Raw genomic sequence first — 15,678 nt, forward strand, 5'->3', positions numbered from 1 at the left:
CAAAACACTCAGAACCTCCAAAACATCCTAAATGAATGGAGGCAGACATAAAAGATCACATGTTGTATGATTCCATTTATGTGAAATATGCAGAATAGATAAATCCATAAAGACAGAACACAGATTGGTGGTTGCCAGGGATGAGGGATATTGAAATGGGGAGAAACAGCTTAATGGGTACAGGATTTTACTTTAGAATGATGGAAATGTTTCGGAACTAGATAGCGGTGGTGGTTGCACAACATTGTGAGTGTATTAAATGCCACTGAATTGTTCACTTAAAATAGTTATTTTTATGTTATATGAATTTCACCTCAATAAGTTATTGTAAAAACAGAAACAAAACCCCAAACTCTCAGTCATGTGTTTGATGACCATAACGATCATAACTCAGCTTCCTTAGACACCACAAAAAGCCCTTCTTAGATCACCAGCAGTTTATTTTATATAACCACTGTCTGTCTACAGCAAACCTTTGGTATTTTTAAAGACATCATCAGCAGGGGCTCTGGTTCTTCTTTCCTCTGATTTTTGATCGTTAACATTAACCTTGTAAAGGTTACAGTCGGGTAGACGGGCTCCTTCCAGACGCAGTCTCTTGGCTGTTGGTTCCCAGTGCCTCGAGTCATAATGTAGGTATAACTGACAAAGCACAGACGGTGGACACAGCCGTAATTAGTCACCCTCTGTTCTTTTTATCCTGCCAATTTAATAGATGGTTAAATGATTTTGACGTAAGCATTGAGATGTAGATAATAGTACCACTGAATTGTGGCATCTCTAACTTTTTAGTTACTATGAGTAGATTATATAGAGTCAAATAACCCTTTGCCCTCCTCCACGTCTGCAAAAAAAGAAGCAGAGGGCAAGAGATGTTAGAGAAATGAGAACATGCAAACAAAAGCCTCCTCATACAATTACTAAAAAAAATAACCAACCATGTGACTATAATTGCCAATTCAAATAACCGGAGAGCTCAAAAATAAGCAGTATTTAAAAGCATAATTTAATCACAATTGAAGTTCTTGATAAAGACCTTGAAATATTGTAGACACCTGAAGTGGCTTCTGAGTCAACCAAGAAAATTTTAATTATAGCAAGTTTAGTTTTAATGTTAAGTATATCTGAATGTATCCTAGTCTTTGAAAAATGGGTGATCCATGTTTGGTAACTCACAGGCGAGATATGAATATATCCCAGAATCCCATTTAAAAACAAATGTTTTAAATGGTTGCTGATTGTGACTTCATTTTATTATTAATTCTTGGAGAAGAATGAGTAGAATCTCCTTATATTGCTGATGTGGAGCTTGGGACTAATGCCTACTTTTTAGAATAATTATATTCTATTGGGGATCTATTGATGGAGTCATAAAGACTGTGAACTATATTATAGCCAAACCTATGTCATAAGTGTTAGGAAAGTAAGAAATCTGCTGTTGTAGTTATGTCATATCTCCATGTCTTTGGGGGAACGAGGCAAATAAAATTTGAGAATTTCTCTATCTATCCTAGTATTTCAAGTTCTAATCACATGGATTATGGGTTAGTGATGACCATATTTCTGTTGTTGCTTCTGTTGTTATTTCTTAAGTAGCTTTCAGAATTGACCTTTTTAACTTCTAATGTGGAATTTGATATTCAAAATCAATTTGTTAATTCAGTCATTCTTTTAAATAAAATCACCTATGTAACATATTTAGTATTAAACGCAGCGTGTCCTAATAATTATGTGCATTGGTGTTATGTTACATTTATTATTACTTCTCTCTCAGGAAAAAGCTCCAGGAGAAAGCAGCCCATTTGGGAGCCTCCCTCCCAAAGCCCCAGGACATGATGCCTCCATGGATGACAACCCCTTTGGCACTCGAAAAGCCAGATCTTCCTTCGGTCGTGGCTTTTTTAAAATAAAAAGTAACAAGAGGACAGCAAGTGCACCAAACTTGGGTATTTATGGCCCAAGTGCCTTTGTCTTAATTCTTTCAGGATGAGGAAAAGATCAATCTCTTCCTTTCCCTCATTCATCTGTTCATACATTTCTCTTTCTCAGAAACGAAGGTGACTAACTGGAGGGTAAAAAAATACTTCTGTGGGTTTGATTCAGCGGTGTGAAGATAGCTCTGCGTAACTCTCACCCTGCTCTCTGTTCTGGGGGGTAGACCTAGAGGAAAGGCCTAAAACTGTGATTCTCTCTGACTTCATTGTAAACAGCTTCCCATCTATTTTGAAAGAGGACAAAATTAACCCCATATTGACACTGCTAATGGAGTCTGTGTGTAACCTCGGAAGCACAGTGCCGTGCTTGCCTCCCCTCTCACTGTGTGTATTTCGTGAGTAGGAGTTTGATCTGTGTTTCATTTTGTCATTCCCCTGTGTTCTCTCCATTGGGCTGCGTGTGATTGTGTGCGTTGTTGGGATATCTGAAGATCGTAAACGAAGTGCCAGTGCACCCACCTTAGGTATTGTACCCCTGCATGCCTGCCCTCGCCAGCGCTGTGCTCCCAACCGAGCTAATCCCTGCTCTTGGCATCTGTGATCTCTAGAAAGCGAGCTGGCAGCAGTCAGAAAATGTAGTTCTCTACTTCAGAATGTTCCTTCCACCTGCAGAGCCTTTGCTTTCAAGCCTAAACGCTGTTTTAACCAATGCTAATGACACCTTGCGAGTAGCTCAGAGGACCTAGAAGTGCACAGCATCTCTCAGAGGGCAGGGCAGCAACGTCCTTGCATTATAAATGCCAGCTCTTTCACCCTCGAAGTGCGTATCATCTCACACTAACTTTGAGGTCCTTACAATTCCTTCTCCACGTTTACATTTTTCCCAGCCTCCAAAAAGAAGTTCTTAGCCAAGTAGAGAGGTCTGTGGAAGACGTTGAAAATGATCATTTTACACTTACTTCTCTCAGGGAAACATTCTTCTGACGTTTTATTGCTTTGAAGATGGAGGTAATATTTAGTGGTGACAGAAGTGACTGTGTGTGTTATTTGAGGAGTCGGCCCTGAAGTGAGTTTAGGAGAGGGGAAACTCAGTTTTCCTCTCTAAAGGGAAGGGTACCGTAGGAAAAAAAAAATCCTCAAAATCGAAATATGATGCTTTTAAAATGAGGGTAGGCTAGGCAACATTTTCGGGGACACCTGTACCCATCATGGCCACAGGGTTTGAATGGAAAGGTTCCTTTGGATTTTCCAGTAGGTTCTGTTACCTTGGATAGATAGCCACATATTTGTCTATTCATGGGGATCAGCAAAGGTGGCTTCTCTCTCTTTGTAGCCTTAAATGTCCAGAATGAACACTGGATGAATAATATACACTGATCTATTCAGACAGCTAGTTTCAAATGTTTTTGCATCTTTCTTAGAGGAAATGTACTGTCAATGCTAAGAGGCAAATGCTGCTTATTATAACCTATAATCACAGCTCCGCTTCATAGAAAAGTCAGCCTCTGAAACTTTTATATCTGGCTGAAACACCATTCCTGTGATTTTTGTGCAGATTTTACTTTCCTTCTATAAAAGTGTACCATCTCACATTGTGGAAACAGTAGCCCTTGTCTTTGCTTGTGTGGGACCATCCATTAAGGAACAGCTAAAAGAACTGAGATAGTTAATGCTGGGAGATCTGAGAGTAGCAAATTTGGATGTTGTTCTTTTACGGCAAAATCAACAGGCAGCAAAAGAAAAATTTATGCATATCCAGTTTAGTCTCCTCTCAGTGCCTAGAACATAACAGGTTATGCACAGGAATAGATTTCTTGAATAAAAAATTGCCAGAACTTGGTAAGTGATTTGATGTAAATTCCGAAGTAGAGGAAGGAATGAAAAGAAAATGTTGAAGAGTTTGGACTGGAGTAACAGGGAGAGTGTTAGTTAGTATTAATGAAATATTAAATAAGAAAATTTAAGAGAAGATGCTCAGGAATATCGGATGGATTTGTTGCCAGGATGTCCTTGGCATACCGAATTGGGAATATATCCAGCGTTGAGACACTGAAGCTGGGGAGAGAGATTAGGCCCAGAGATTTTTTTTTTTTTGAAGATTTTATTTTCCTTTTTCTCCCAAAGCCCCCCGGTAGGTAGTTGTGTATTTTTAGTTGTGGGTTCTTCTAGTTGTGGCATGTGGGATGCCGCCTCAGTGTGGCCTGATGAGTGGTGCCATGTCCGCGCCCAGGATTCAAACTGGCGAAACCCTATAGGCCCAGAGATTTTGATGCCAAATGTTTGTGAATGAATGACACCATCGTTTGGTGCTGAGCATAGAGTGGGTGAGCTTGTCAAGAGATCCTGCAGAAGGAACTTAGAACAGAATCTTGGAGTGGAGTGGAGGAGGAAGAAAAAACAGGGGTGCTACAGCAAAGAAGGAACTATCAGATGACAGATCCAGGAGAGCGTCATGACAAGAAGCTGAAGGAGATGATGATTTTGAAGGATGTAGGAGATAGCCAGCAGTAATAATTGCTATAGCAAGGTTGAGAATAATTTCATTATGAACTCAAATCACTCAAGGAAAGAATATGGCAATCCTGTCACGCCTTTGAATCTCAGAGGGGTTATAATTTGTAAATTAGTTAACTTTGTACACAAGAGATTACAGAGTAGAACATACTTTTGTGTTCCATTTTTAACATTTGCTGGGTGCTCTTTGTAAATCACTGATTTATAAGACCTACAGAAGAAGGATTCTAAACAGTTGCTAAGGCCAAGAAGGTTAACATCTAGTCGTGTTCTTTCCATATTTTAAAATGCATCAAGTTTGTATTCTGTTCTTGGGATAGCTGAAACAGAAAAGGAGACAGCTGAGCACCTAGATCTAACTGGTGTGCCTTCTCGGCCAAAAGATGCACAGGGGAGCAGTCCCTTCCAGATGTCTCCACCATCACCAGATTCCAAAAAGAAATCCAGAGGCATCATGAAACTCTTTGGAAAGTAAGTGACCAAGAACAGGTGGAGTGGGCTTTGTCTTAATTGTTGCTCAAATCTGGGAATAAATGGGAAATTGGCCAAAAATGGGTACAAAATTGTAAGGCTTGTGTGTTCCTTTTATGGAAGGAAGATTGTGATTTGGGATTCATTAACTTATTAGATCTCAGTTAAAGTTTAAATCCAAATGTCTATTCTAGTGACTTAGAAAGAAGAGTAGCTCAAATGTATGCACCAGTTAAAAATGTTCTGATTAACTTTTAAACTCTAAGGCATCCTCAGTTCTAATTCAGTGCAATGTGTATTATGTCTTCTGTTCAGACTTAGGAGAAGTCAGTCAACTACATTCAACCCAGATGACATGTCTGAGCCTGAATTCAAAAGAGGAGGGACAAGGGCAACTGCAGGGCCCCGATTGGGTTGGTCTCGAGATTTGGGACAAACTAACAGGTAAAAACAGCCAAACTAATGGATTTTTGCATCTCTCCCCACGTGTCAAGGCCTTGTGAGCACCTGCAATGTTAGTATTCTCCCTGGATTACACAAATCGAAGCCATTGCTTAGTGCCATGCCTAGTGGAAGGGACCATCATCTTTAGAGTAGTGCACTTTGGCAGTGGTTGGTGAACAACTCTACAGAAGGTGAGGGCTCTGTGAACTAGGGAGGTGCCAGAGCTAAAGTGTCAGCAACATCTGTACTAGAATGGCTCTTCGACTTAAGTTGTACATAGAAAATAAGTATAAGCATAGCCCTGGAAAGATAAGATAACATAGTAGTTAAGAGTAGATTCTCGAGTCAGACCACTTGCATCTGATTTCTGGCCTTATCACTTCCTACAAGCTGGGTGACCTTGAGCAACTACTTCCAGGCTCTGTGCCTCTTTTCTCATAGTAATAATAAATACCTACCCCAAAAGGTGGTTGTGAAGATTAAACGAGTTAATATGTATTAAGTGTCTGGCAAATAATAACTCTTCAATAAACATCAGCAATTAATGGAGTCTGTGAAAGCACTTACATTCTATCAGAATTCTTACATTTATTAAGACTAGGTAATGTTTTCTCTAGTAAGACTCCTAGAACTTTTCCTATACTCTTATGTAGGAAAGTTTAGGGCTGGTTTGGAATTACTGCACTGACTTACTGAGAATAAAGGGGTGGAGTTGGCAAACATAGAGCACAAATCATTGATACTAAATCTTTCCAAAGTGATAATGGGCTAGCAATCTTTTAACCATGGTCCCTTCCACCCAGGCGGAAGACTGGGCACAAGTTTCATCAAGGAGGAAATTCACTTTGGCCTTCTTCAAATACCGAATAGTCCCATTTGCCATATGTTCTCTTTGTATACAATAGGGAACCTCCTTGTGCTATCTGAAAAAAAAAACCTTTATCTCACATTTTCTTTTTCAATTAGGAACACTATTTGTGTGTCAAAGTAAAATAAAACAGAAATTTGCTTTGATTACACTTTTCCGTACTCAATGATGGTGTATCGCCCTCTTCTCATTGATTACCATCTGGAGAGAAACCATAATTTAGCTAAAGTTAATTCAAGTTAGACTCGAATTTATTTCAGTCTGACCTAGTATTTTCTGTTTTGGAATTCAATCCTCAAACAACCTTGGTTGAAACTAGTACAGTGACTTGACCTGGTTCAATTCGGTCTTGGTCTGTGGGACATGTTCTTGTTAAATCACACTGAATCTTTTGTGATGTTGTCTGAAATGACGACTATGGTCTTACAAGGTAGCCTTCAACTCGAGTACCACTTCCTCCTCTAAATATATACTGAAAGTTAAGCTTTTTGTGGTCAAAAATGTAACACCAGGGAATTTCTGTATTTATTGAGTATACAGTTGTTTAACTCTGATGATAAGCTGCAGATTGGCTTTGAATTGTTTTTCATGCAACTCTTCCTTTTCCTGCAGTGACTTGGATATGCCATTTGCCAAGTGGACCAAGGAGCAGGTTTGCAGTTGGCTTGTGGAACAGGGCCTGGGGTCCTACCTGAATTCTGGCAAGCACTGGATTGCATCTGGCCAAACACTTTTACAGGCGTCTCAGCAAGATCTAGAGAAGGTGACTGCTTCTCTATTTTGTTTACACAATGGAGACTGGGAGAGAGAAAGAGAATATGAATGTAGGATTGTTTTGCACTCCACAAAGAGGAGTGGGTGGAGCCAGTAAGTTCTCTTGAAAAAGTTTGGGTTTCCTGCTTCATGCTTATTCTGTCTCATGGACGTAAAAGGATGAACTTGGTTTTAATGATTCTTTATGGAACACTTAAGCCACTGGGCATTTCAATGAAAAATAATTGTATAGTCATAATAAACTTTCAGCTCATATTTCTCAGTCATTTTGTGGCTTTATCAGTGGCTCACCTGCTCAATGTAATATATGCAATTCAGCTTGACTTTGCAAAAGGAAAGAAAAAAGAGCTCTACATTTTATGTCCAGTTATTTAACATTGCTTCCTAATTATTTATTTATTTATTTTTTGGTGAGGAAGATTGGCCCTGAGCTAATATCTGTTGCCATTCCTCCTCTTTTTGCTTGAGGAAGATTGTCACTGAGCTAACATCTGTGCCAATCTTCCTCTATTTTATGTGGGATGCCGCCACAGCATGGCTTGATGAGCGGTGCTGGGAACGTGCCTGGGATCCAAACCCTGAACCCTGGGCCACCAAAGCAGAGCATGCAAACTTAACCACTGTGCCACTGGGCTAGCCTATCTTCCTAATTATTTAACATTTAATACAAAATAAGAGTAGGATTCCTATTATTGTGCTACAGTTCCTATCTTGCAAAGGAATGAGCCTAATAGGGAATATCTAACATACTGCTAAATTAACTGCTGTGGTCTTGGCTTTCTGGGGCCTTTTGTTCAGCAACATTTTACTAGCTGAGTTAGTATTCTGATTTAATGTAGTTATTGGGTCTTTAATGCTAGCTTCATTTTGGAGGAATTTGCATCCTTTGCCAGTGGCATGCAGCCCATATGGACAATTGTAAAGCCGATATTTCCGTTTATTATTTCAGGAACTTGGAATCAAGCATTCGCTTCATCGAAAGAAACTGCAGCTGGCGCTGCAAGCCCTGGGATCAGAAGAAGAAACCAATCATGGAAAGCTGGATTTCAACTGGGTCACTAGTAAGAGGTTTTAAATTCATGAATGAATGAATGAATGAAGAGAGGGAGAGAGATGCGTTTTCTTTTTAATCACAGGAACAGTGTTCTGTGGCTTGGTAACGGCACTAATTTCTCTCCTTTAGGATGGTTGGATGATATTGGTCTGCCCCAGTACAAGACCCAGTTTGATGAAGGACGGGTAGATGGTCGAATGCTCCATTACATGACTGTTGTAAGTGATTCATTCCTGGTATTTGGAGGAGTGAAAAATTTTTTTTTTAATCCAAAAATAGAGTAAGCAAAATACAGTGTTTTCACAATGATTCCACCAGAGTTTGAAAGTGTGGCTTTAACTTGAGCAGTGGATTGGGACTCTTTCCTGCTAGGTTGAAGTTGTAGGGTTTGGTGATTGCAGTAGCCTTGGAGAAATTTGAAACCCTGATTTAAGCTGCATGAAATCTTATTTAAACTAAGCTATCCAGAAAGTTGATTTTATATATTGAACAGCGTAGACATTGAAGTGTACTTTGAATGGGTGAATTTTATGGTAAGTGAATTATATATCATAAAGATGTTTGAAAAATAGAGAGAAAGTAGAGTTTTGAAGCCCTGGCAGTTTCTCAGTTATATATTCCTGTGTGCAGTGGCCACTCAGAAGAGGCTATCCTTCTGAGACCTGACATCCCTAGGGACTCGTCTTCTCCCTTCCCTTCTTTTGAGAACTGTTGCCTGAAAGCTTTTCATCCTTCTCACTTCAGCCTGGTTCTGCTAGGGCAGGAGTCACTGGAGTACAGAAGAAGTAGGGAAAGGTGGACTTTCGTTCTGGTTCCTTCATTATTGTTGCATGTTTCTAGCCTTCCAGCCAATGGGTAGAAGGACTTTTCCTTGGATTCTAGGAGAACGTGTTCTAGATTCCATAGTACTCTTAGTGGTCAACCGAAGATACTTGTATTTAAATGGCCTTTTGTGAGCTAGGCTGTGGATCCAACTACCCCAAGTATCTTCTTTAAATAAGTTGAAAGTTTCAAACAACTAACTTACATAGGAATTTTTCAATATCAAAGAAATCTGGAGTTGATCTCATGGGATTTGTTTTCTTCTCTATTGTGGAACCAAAGTCTGTCCCTTGGTGGGCACATCGTGTAAACCTGCATGTGGTATACCAACATGTGGTGTGTTGCACATTTGCTGTGTGTCGGGCACTCTTTCAAGCACTTTACTCATATTCATACTCAAGTCCCAGCAGTCCTGGAGTTAGCACTCTTATTATCCCCAGTTTTTAGATGAGGACACAAAGGAATCGAGAAATTGGGTAACTCAACCGAGTTTCTATAGTTAGAAGGTAGTAGAAAGTCATAGAGCATTTGATCCTAGGCTGTTTGCAGATCCCTGCTCATAATAGCTTACTAGTCTTCCTGGAACAAATTCAGTAAATATTTGCTGGCTTGTGTAGGTATAAGTATGTTCCTGTGGAAATGAGAGCAAATTCAGGCTTAAAATCACAAAAAAGCATACCTATAACTTTCACAGCTATAAAAGAATAAATTATTTAAAAAAATTTGAGGGCCAGCCCCGGTGACCTAGTGGTTAAGTTCAGCGTGCTCTGCTTCAGTGGCCCAGGTTCAGTTCCCGGATGCAGACCTACACCACTCATCTGTCAGTGACCATGCTACGTTGGTGGCTCACATACAAAAAGAGGAAGATTGACAGTGGATGTTAGCTCAGGGACAATCTTCCTCAGCAAAAATAAATAAATAAAAATTAAAAAAATAAAATATTTGACCCTAGAAATCCTAAATCACAAAACGTGTCCTTTAATGTGGTATCCTAGATTGGATCCTGGAACAGAAAAAAGACCTAGGAGGAAAACTGGTGAAATCTGAATAAAGTCTGTAGTTCAGTTAATTTTATTATTGTCTATGTTAACTTCTTAGTTTCGATGACTATATCATGTATATACAGTATTAACATTAGGGAAAGCTGGGTGAAGGGTTTTAGGGAATTGTCTGTGCTATCTTTGGCAACTCTTCTGTGAATCTAAAATTACTTTAAAAATAAAAGATTTTTTTTAATCCCCCCAAAATAATCTGTTTTGGTTTAAAAGAAAATGCCCCCTACTTTTAAAATTCCTTAAGCTAAAATAATTAACATTTTATTTACATTGTAAACCTTATGCATTTAGGTTTTTCTTAATTTGATAGACTTTAGTTAGTTGAAAATAGCCCACATGGAAATGTTTTGAATGGATGTCTCAATCTTAGATTAAAATATGTTGTGCTATTTCTAACTTATAAAGAACTACCTTTAAGAAATTAATCCAGAAAAAATTCAGGCAATAATTTTTGTTCAGTTAGTAGCCTTAAGGATTTAAATGGATTGTCTAATATTTTTATTTAAAAAATATTGCTATAATAGATTAAATTTTTTCGCCCTGCAAGAAACGTGTTATCAGTAAGGTGTGCCTAAAATGGACGTTTTCCTTGTTTATCATCTGGGTGTGTCGTGAAGTGGACTGGTGCTTATCTTGACACTGCCTCTGAAGTCACCTTCTTCTAAAATAATTTATTTTGGTGTGTTTGGTATGTTTGAAATGTTCCCAATAACCAGAGACTGGTTAAAAGTTACTCCTTGAAGGAACTGACTGATGATATGTGTTGCAACTTCTAACTTCTTCGTTTCTCTTCTCTCCTTAACTCTCACCAAAACCTCTGCATTGATTGGCAGAGTTTTCCCAAAATTGTTCACGTCTGCTAGAGAAGGCATAATAATCCAGAACTAGAGGTTTCTTGAGGCTGGAGGGATAGTTTAACTGGTTTTCCCCAAAATTGTGATATGCCTCAGCTCAGAAAACCAAGCCTCAACCGTCAGTGAACATCACTTGCTCTTAGCTTGTTGCTTGATCAAATCAAATCAAAGTGAATCTCTTTTTGTAGTGCCCCAGCGAGTGCTTTTTAGACTGCGTTTTTTGTGGGGTGGCACCATCCTATCTCAGAATGTCTGGAAGAGAGAGAAACAGGTAGAAGTCGGCTTCAGTTGGAACAACATGAATTTTGATTTTATTATATATTGGGGTCCTGGAGAGGTTTTTGACTGGAATAGGAAAAAGGGTTGTAGGACTAAATAAAAGCTTTGAAAACACTTACAAGCCCTCGGGGCCTATTAGTACTGGGGCTCTTCTACATTTACTTGTTTTCTGAGATTTCCCTGAGAAGGTCCTCCTGCTAGGCCAGCTCATTGAGCTCCTCTTTTGTTCTTTTTTGCAGGATGACTTACTGTCTTTGAAGGTTGTGAGTGTGCTCCATCATCTCAGCATCAAAAGGGCCATCCAGGTCCTGAGGATCAATAACTTTGAACCAAACTGTCTACGGAGGCGGCCGTCTGATGAGGTAGCATCTGAGGTTGAGGTTTACACAGCATGCACTTTCCATGAATGTGATTGTCCATGTATGGAAGCTAAGACCCATTTCTTCTTGGAGTCTGCAGAGAAAACTTCTGGTACCCTCACAGCCTCAAATCCAGCCTCATTTCTTAGACTATGTTTTCCTATATTCCTTCCTTTCCCTCCATGATGGTTCTACCTGTGTAACTGAAGCTTGGATTATTTTTTAATTACCCTTCCTCCTTTTCTTGAGTGTATTTCATTTTCCTGCCTCCTTAAGCCACAGAGTTAAATATCGCTTTGAAGACTTCCTTTCCTCAAGCTCTGCTTTATTAGCATGTAGAAAAGCTTGAAACTCTGTGATATAGATTCCTTAACAGAGAATTCAAATTAGCAAACACCTTTTTACCTTTTCTCTAAACATTAGTGGGATATTGAGTAACTCTGCTCCTTGGGGCAGACTTTTTAGACAGAACATGCAGATTTAATAATTGGAATCCCATAGTCAATGACTCAAGCTCTTGCTGGTTGTTTGTTCCCACAGAATAGCATCACCCCATCAGAGGTTCAGCAGTGGACCAATCATCGAGTGATGGAGTGGCTGCGCTCCGTGGACCTGGCAGAATATGCCCCCAATCTCAGAGGCAGTGGTGTTCATGGTGGGCTCATGGTAAAACTCTGTTTTAATTTAAAATTAACTTCATATTATTTCCATTAGTCTAATGAGTAGCATATTATCAGTTTGTTTTTCATAATCCAAAAGTCATCTAATTGAACCCTCCTGCATTATTTCTAGTGAATCTTTACTTTCAGAGTATTTTTTTCTCTATTTTATATTTATATCCCATAACTCTAGATTGGATTTAAATCCATTTCCCTTTTATTGTCCTCTTTTATGTTGGATAACATTTGGCCACTGGCTCTCATACGATCATGTTTGAAAACCCCTGCCAAGATGCAGATTATGTTTCTGCACGCTGATGTTGCATAAGGAGTTGGCATCCAAAGGCATCCCAAGGGTACCACTTCAGAGAGGTGGTAGCCCCAACTTTGTAATCCTGGATGTCAGGACCAGCTCTATTTCTGACCAGCTGAGCCAAAATAAAGAAAAGATATGTAAATGCTCCGTCTGTCTCACTGGGCTCTTGAGAGGGTCATCGGAGATAACTAAATGAAAGAGCTTTGCAAATTATAAAGCACAATGCAGACATGTATGATATATGGTACCTTAAGCAATCTTAATTTCTCTTACAGGTTCTAGAACCTCGTTTTAATGTAGAAACAATGGCTCAGTTGTTGAACATCCCACCAAGTAAGACCCTGTTGCGAAGACATTTGGCCACTCATTTCAACCTTCTGATCGGTGCTGAGGCCCAACACCAGAAGCGCGATGCCATGGAGTTGCCAGATTATGTACTCCTAACAGCTACTGCCAAAGTGAAGGTTGGTGCAAGCTTGTACCATTTAATCATTGCTTATAGCAAAGGCTGAGTTTTGACTGTTACCTGGCTATCCCATTTTCTGGGGTTTACTAAGTTTTGTGGGTGGGTTGAAGGTATATGCATCTTTAAGAGTAATTAAGAAAATGCATTTTTGAAGGTTTCCTTCTGGACAAATCTTTGCTCAAATCATTTCTTTTATTAGAGTTAACAGTAATTAAGATTATGATGTTGGCTTCTATAATTGATACATTGCCAATGCAGAAAGCCCATGACTTGGGCCCAAATATTGATTGCACTTGTCCTACGGATAAATCAAGTATAAGAGGAGGATTTCTTCTCATACAGATTTAACTTGTCTGGCTTATAATTGACCAACCTTGCAAATTAGGGAAAAGATACTTTAGAAATTATTCATAGTAGACCAGCACAGGATGGATATTTCCAGATTTATCTGGATTCAGGGATCATACCAAATTCAGATTACTTTTTCTTCTTTTAAATCATTCTGGGGCCAGCCCCGTGGCCCAGTGGTTAAGTTCACACATTCTGCTTTGGCGGCCCGGGGTTCACCAGTTTGGATCCGGGGTGCGTACATGGCACTGCTTGGCAAGCCATGCTGTGGTAGGCGTCCCACATATAAAGTAGAGGAAGATGGGCACGGATCTTAGCTCAGGGCCAGTCTTCCTCAGCAAAAAAGGGGAGGATTGGCAGCAGATGTTAGCTCAGGGCTAATCTTCCTCAAAAAAAAAAGTCACTCTTCTGTGAAGTCTTCTGAGTCTGTTATCTCAACCAACTTAATGTGGAGATAGAGTTAATTGACTCATCCACAAATATGTACCAAGTTCTTTTTTTTTCCCCCGTACCTTCTCCCCTATATTATACCCACTGACACTTTCTCTTCAGCTCCCTTTCTCTCTTAAAAGATGTGTGCCAGATTTGAAACTTCTGAGAGAGTCTGTTCTATTTAAATTCTCAGCGTCAGCCCGATCACCATCCCCTTAACAGTCTCAGGAACTATCCAGGGACTAAGATGGAATTTCTCTTCAAAGTATCACTGGAAGTTCTCTCTCCAAAAGAGTGGAGATTCTTTTAGCCAGTCACCAGTCCCATTATGGAAGCATAGCGGGCACACAAGATAATCATAGCCTCACCCAAAAAGAAAATACAGTAAGGACCATTTTGTTTTTCTGATCTTAGATTGGGAAATCTTGCAAAATTGAATTCAGTCCTGAGAAATCTCATTGCATTAAGTCCTGTTTTAATATAAACTAAGGCTCCTGGCATATTTTGCTTATCACAGTGACTACCCAGCTAGTTGGCTTGAATAAGGACAATAGGCTTAATCTTCTGAGATTCATAGTAAGGATCATTTATCATATTTGGGTGCGTCAATCATATGCCTAGGATGCCTTTGTTTTTGGGGGTTTTTTTTAAAGATTTTATTTTTTTCCTTTTTCTCCCCAAAGCCCCCCAGTACATAGTTGTATATTCTTCGTTGTGGGTCCTTCTAGTTGTGGCATGTGGGACGCTGCCTCAGCGTGGTTTGATGAGCAGTGCCATGTCCACGCCCAGGATTCGAACCAACGAAACACTGGGCCGCCTGCAGCAGAGCGCAAGAACTTAACCACTTGGCCACGGGGCCAGCCCCATAGGATGCCTTTGTTTTTGTTATACCAATGTAATCATTCAAATCATTCCATTGCTTTTCTCTATAGATGGAGTGAGTAATTAAATTACGCATGTTATCAGGCCTTTGTCCTAAGAATTTTATCAAATCCCTGGATGTTTTTGTTTGCGCTTCTTTTAAAGCCAAAGAAACTTACCTTCAGCAATTTTGGGAATCTGAGAAAGAAGAAACAGGAAGATGGGGAAGAATATGTTTGTCCAATGGAATTGGGACAGGCATCAGGAAGTACATCTAAGAAAGGATTTAAACCTGGATTGGACATGCGCTTGTATGACGAAGATGATTTGGACCGGTTAGAGCAGGTAAATGCAACACTGCATACCTATTTCATAGCTCTTCCAGCATGAAACACTAACTGGAAACTTTGTGCCCTGTGTCTACCTGTCAAAGAAGTTTTCTTCAAATACTTAAAAATAAAGATAATAATAAAATAATAGTGAATACTTACAGATTGCTTACTACATCCCAGGCACTGTGCTAAGCGCTTAACATATATTAATATTCATCGTAATCCTAAAACATAGGCAGTATTGTTATCCTCTTTTAGGAGATAAGGTAACTGAGGCACAGAGAGGTTAAGTAACTTATCCAAGATAGAAGACCTAGCATTCCAAGCTGATAGGAAATCTATGTATTAAAACGAGTCAGGAATGGGCATCCCATACTACATAGCCTTTTCAGTATGAAGTCATGGATCTGAATATTGCCCCCTAATCAATAATCCTTGGAGCCGTTGTCAACATCGGAGCAACAGGCTACATGTGCCGGTAAAGTGTTTCTTCTAACTTTTAACCTCAATTGCCATAATGAGAGGAGCTATCATCAGAAGGGTTCTGTTGCTCCTATCCCTTTCAATATGACTTGCATTATTTGTTAGACTTTTGCTCACTTTGCTGCACTTTCCTTAAAATTATGCAAATGAATATGTCATGTTATGGTACATTCTTTGCAGATGGAAGATTCAGAAGGCACAGTGAGACAGATAGGTGCATTCTCTGAAGGCATCAACAATCTAACAGTAAGTTTGTGAAATGAATTCAAAATGTTACCCTACAAATATGTTTGAAAAGAACCCCAAAGGACCGCATGCATCATGAAAAACGTGTAGTTCTGAGGTCTTGGCTC

The 15,678-nt window shown here is 39.5% G+C and overlaps 1 protein-coding gene across 36 annotated transcripts in view; it reads left to right on the forward strand.

Moving 5' to 3' along the window:
• Positions 1-15,678, forward strand: part of PPFIBP1 (PPFIA binding protein 1) — a 169,110-nt gene that overhangs the window by 151,557 nt on the left and 1,875 nt on the right. For 19 of the 36 annotated variants that reach the window (XM_005611000.4, XM_001502834.6, XM_070271127.1 and 16 more), the window contains 12 exons: positions 1,775-1,946; positions 2,426-2,458; positions 4,769-4,919; positions 5,235-5,363; positions 6,844-6,994; positions 7,955-8,066; positions 8,189-8,277; positions 11,309-11,431; positions 11,969-12,094; positions 12,679-12,867; positions 14,676-14,855; positions 15,506-15,571. In XM_005611000.4, coding sequence (XP_005611057.2) covers positions 1,775-1,946; positions 2,426-2,458; positions 4,769-4,919; positions 5,235-5,363; positions 6,844-6,994; positions 7,955-8,066; positions 8,189-8,277; positions 11,309-11,431; positions 11,969-12,094; positions 12,679-12,867; positions 14,676-14,855; positions 15,506-15,571 — 1,521 coding nt within the window. The remainder of the gene's footprint in view (positions 1-1,774; positions 1,947-2,425; positions 2,459-4,768; positions 4,920-5,234; positions 5,364-6,843; positions 6,995-7,954; positions 8,067-8,188; positions 8,278-11,308; positions 11,432-11,968; positions 12,095-12,678; positions 12,868-14,675; positions 14,856-15,505; positions 15,572-15,678) is intronic. The other 17 variants (XM_070271121.1, XM_070271130.1, XM_070271110.1 and 14 more) reach the window with 1 other exon arrangement.

This window comes from Equus caballus, chromosome 6 (assembly GCF_041296265.1).
Source record: "Equus caballus isolate H_3958 breed thoroughbred chromosome 6, TB-T2T, whole genome shotgun sequence".
NCBI classification, from domain to species: Eukaryota; Metazoa; Chordata; class Mammalia; order Perissodactyla; family Equidae; genus Equus; species Equus caballus.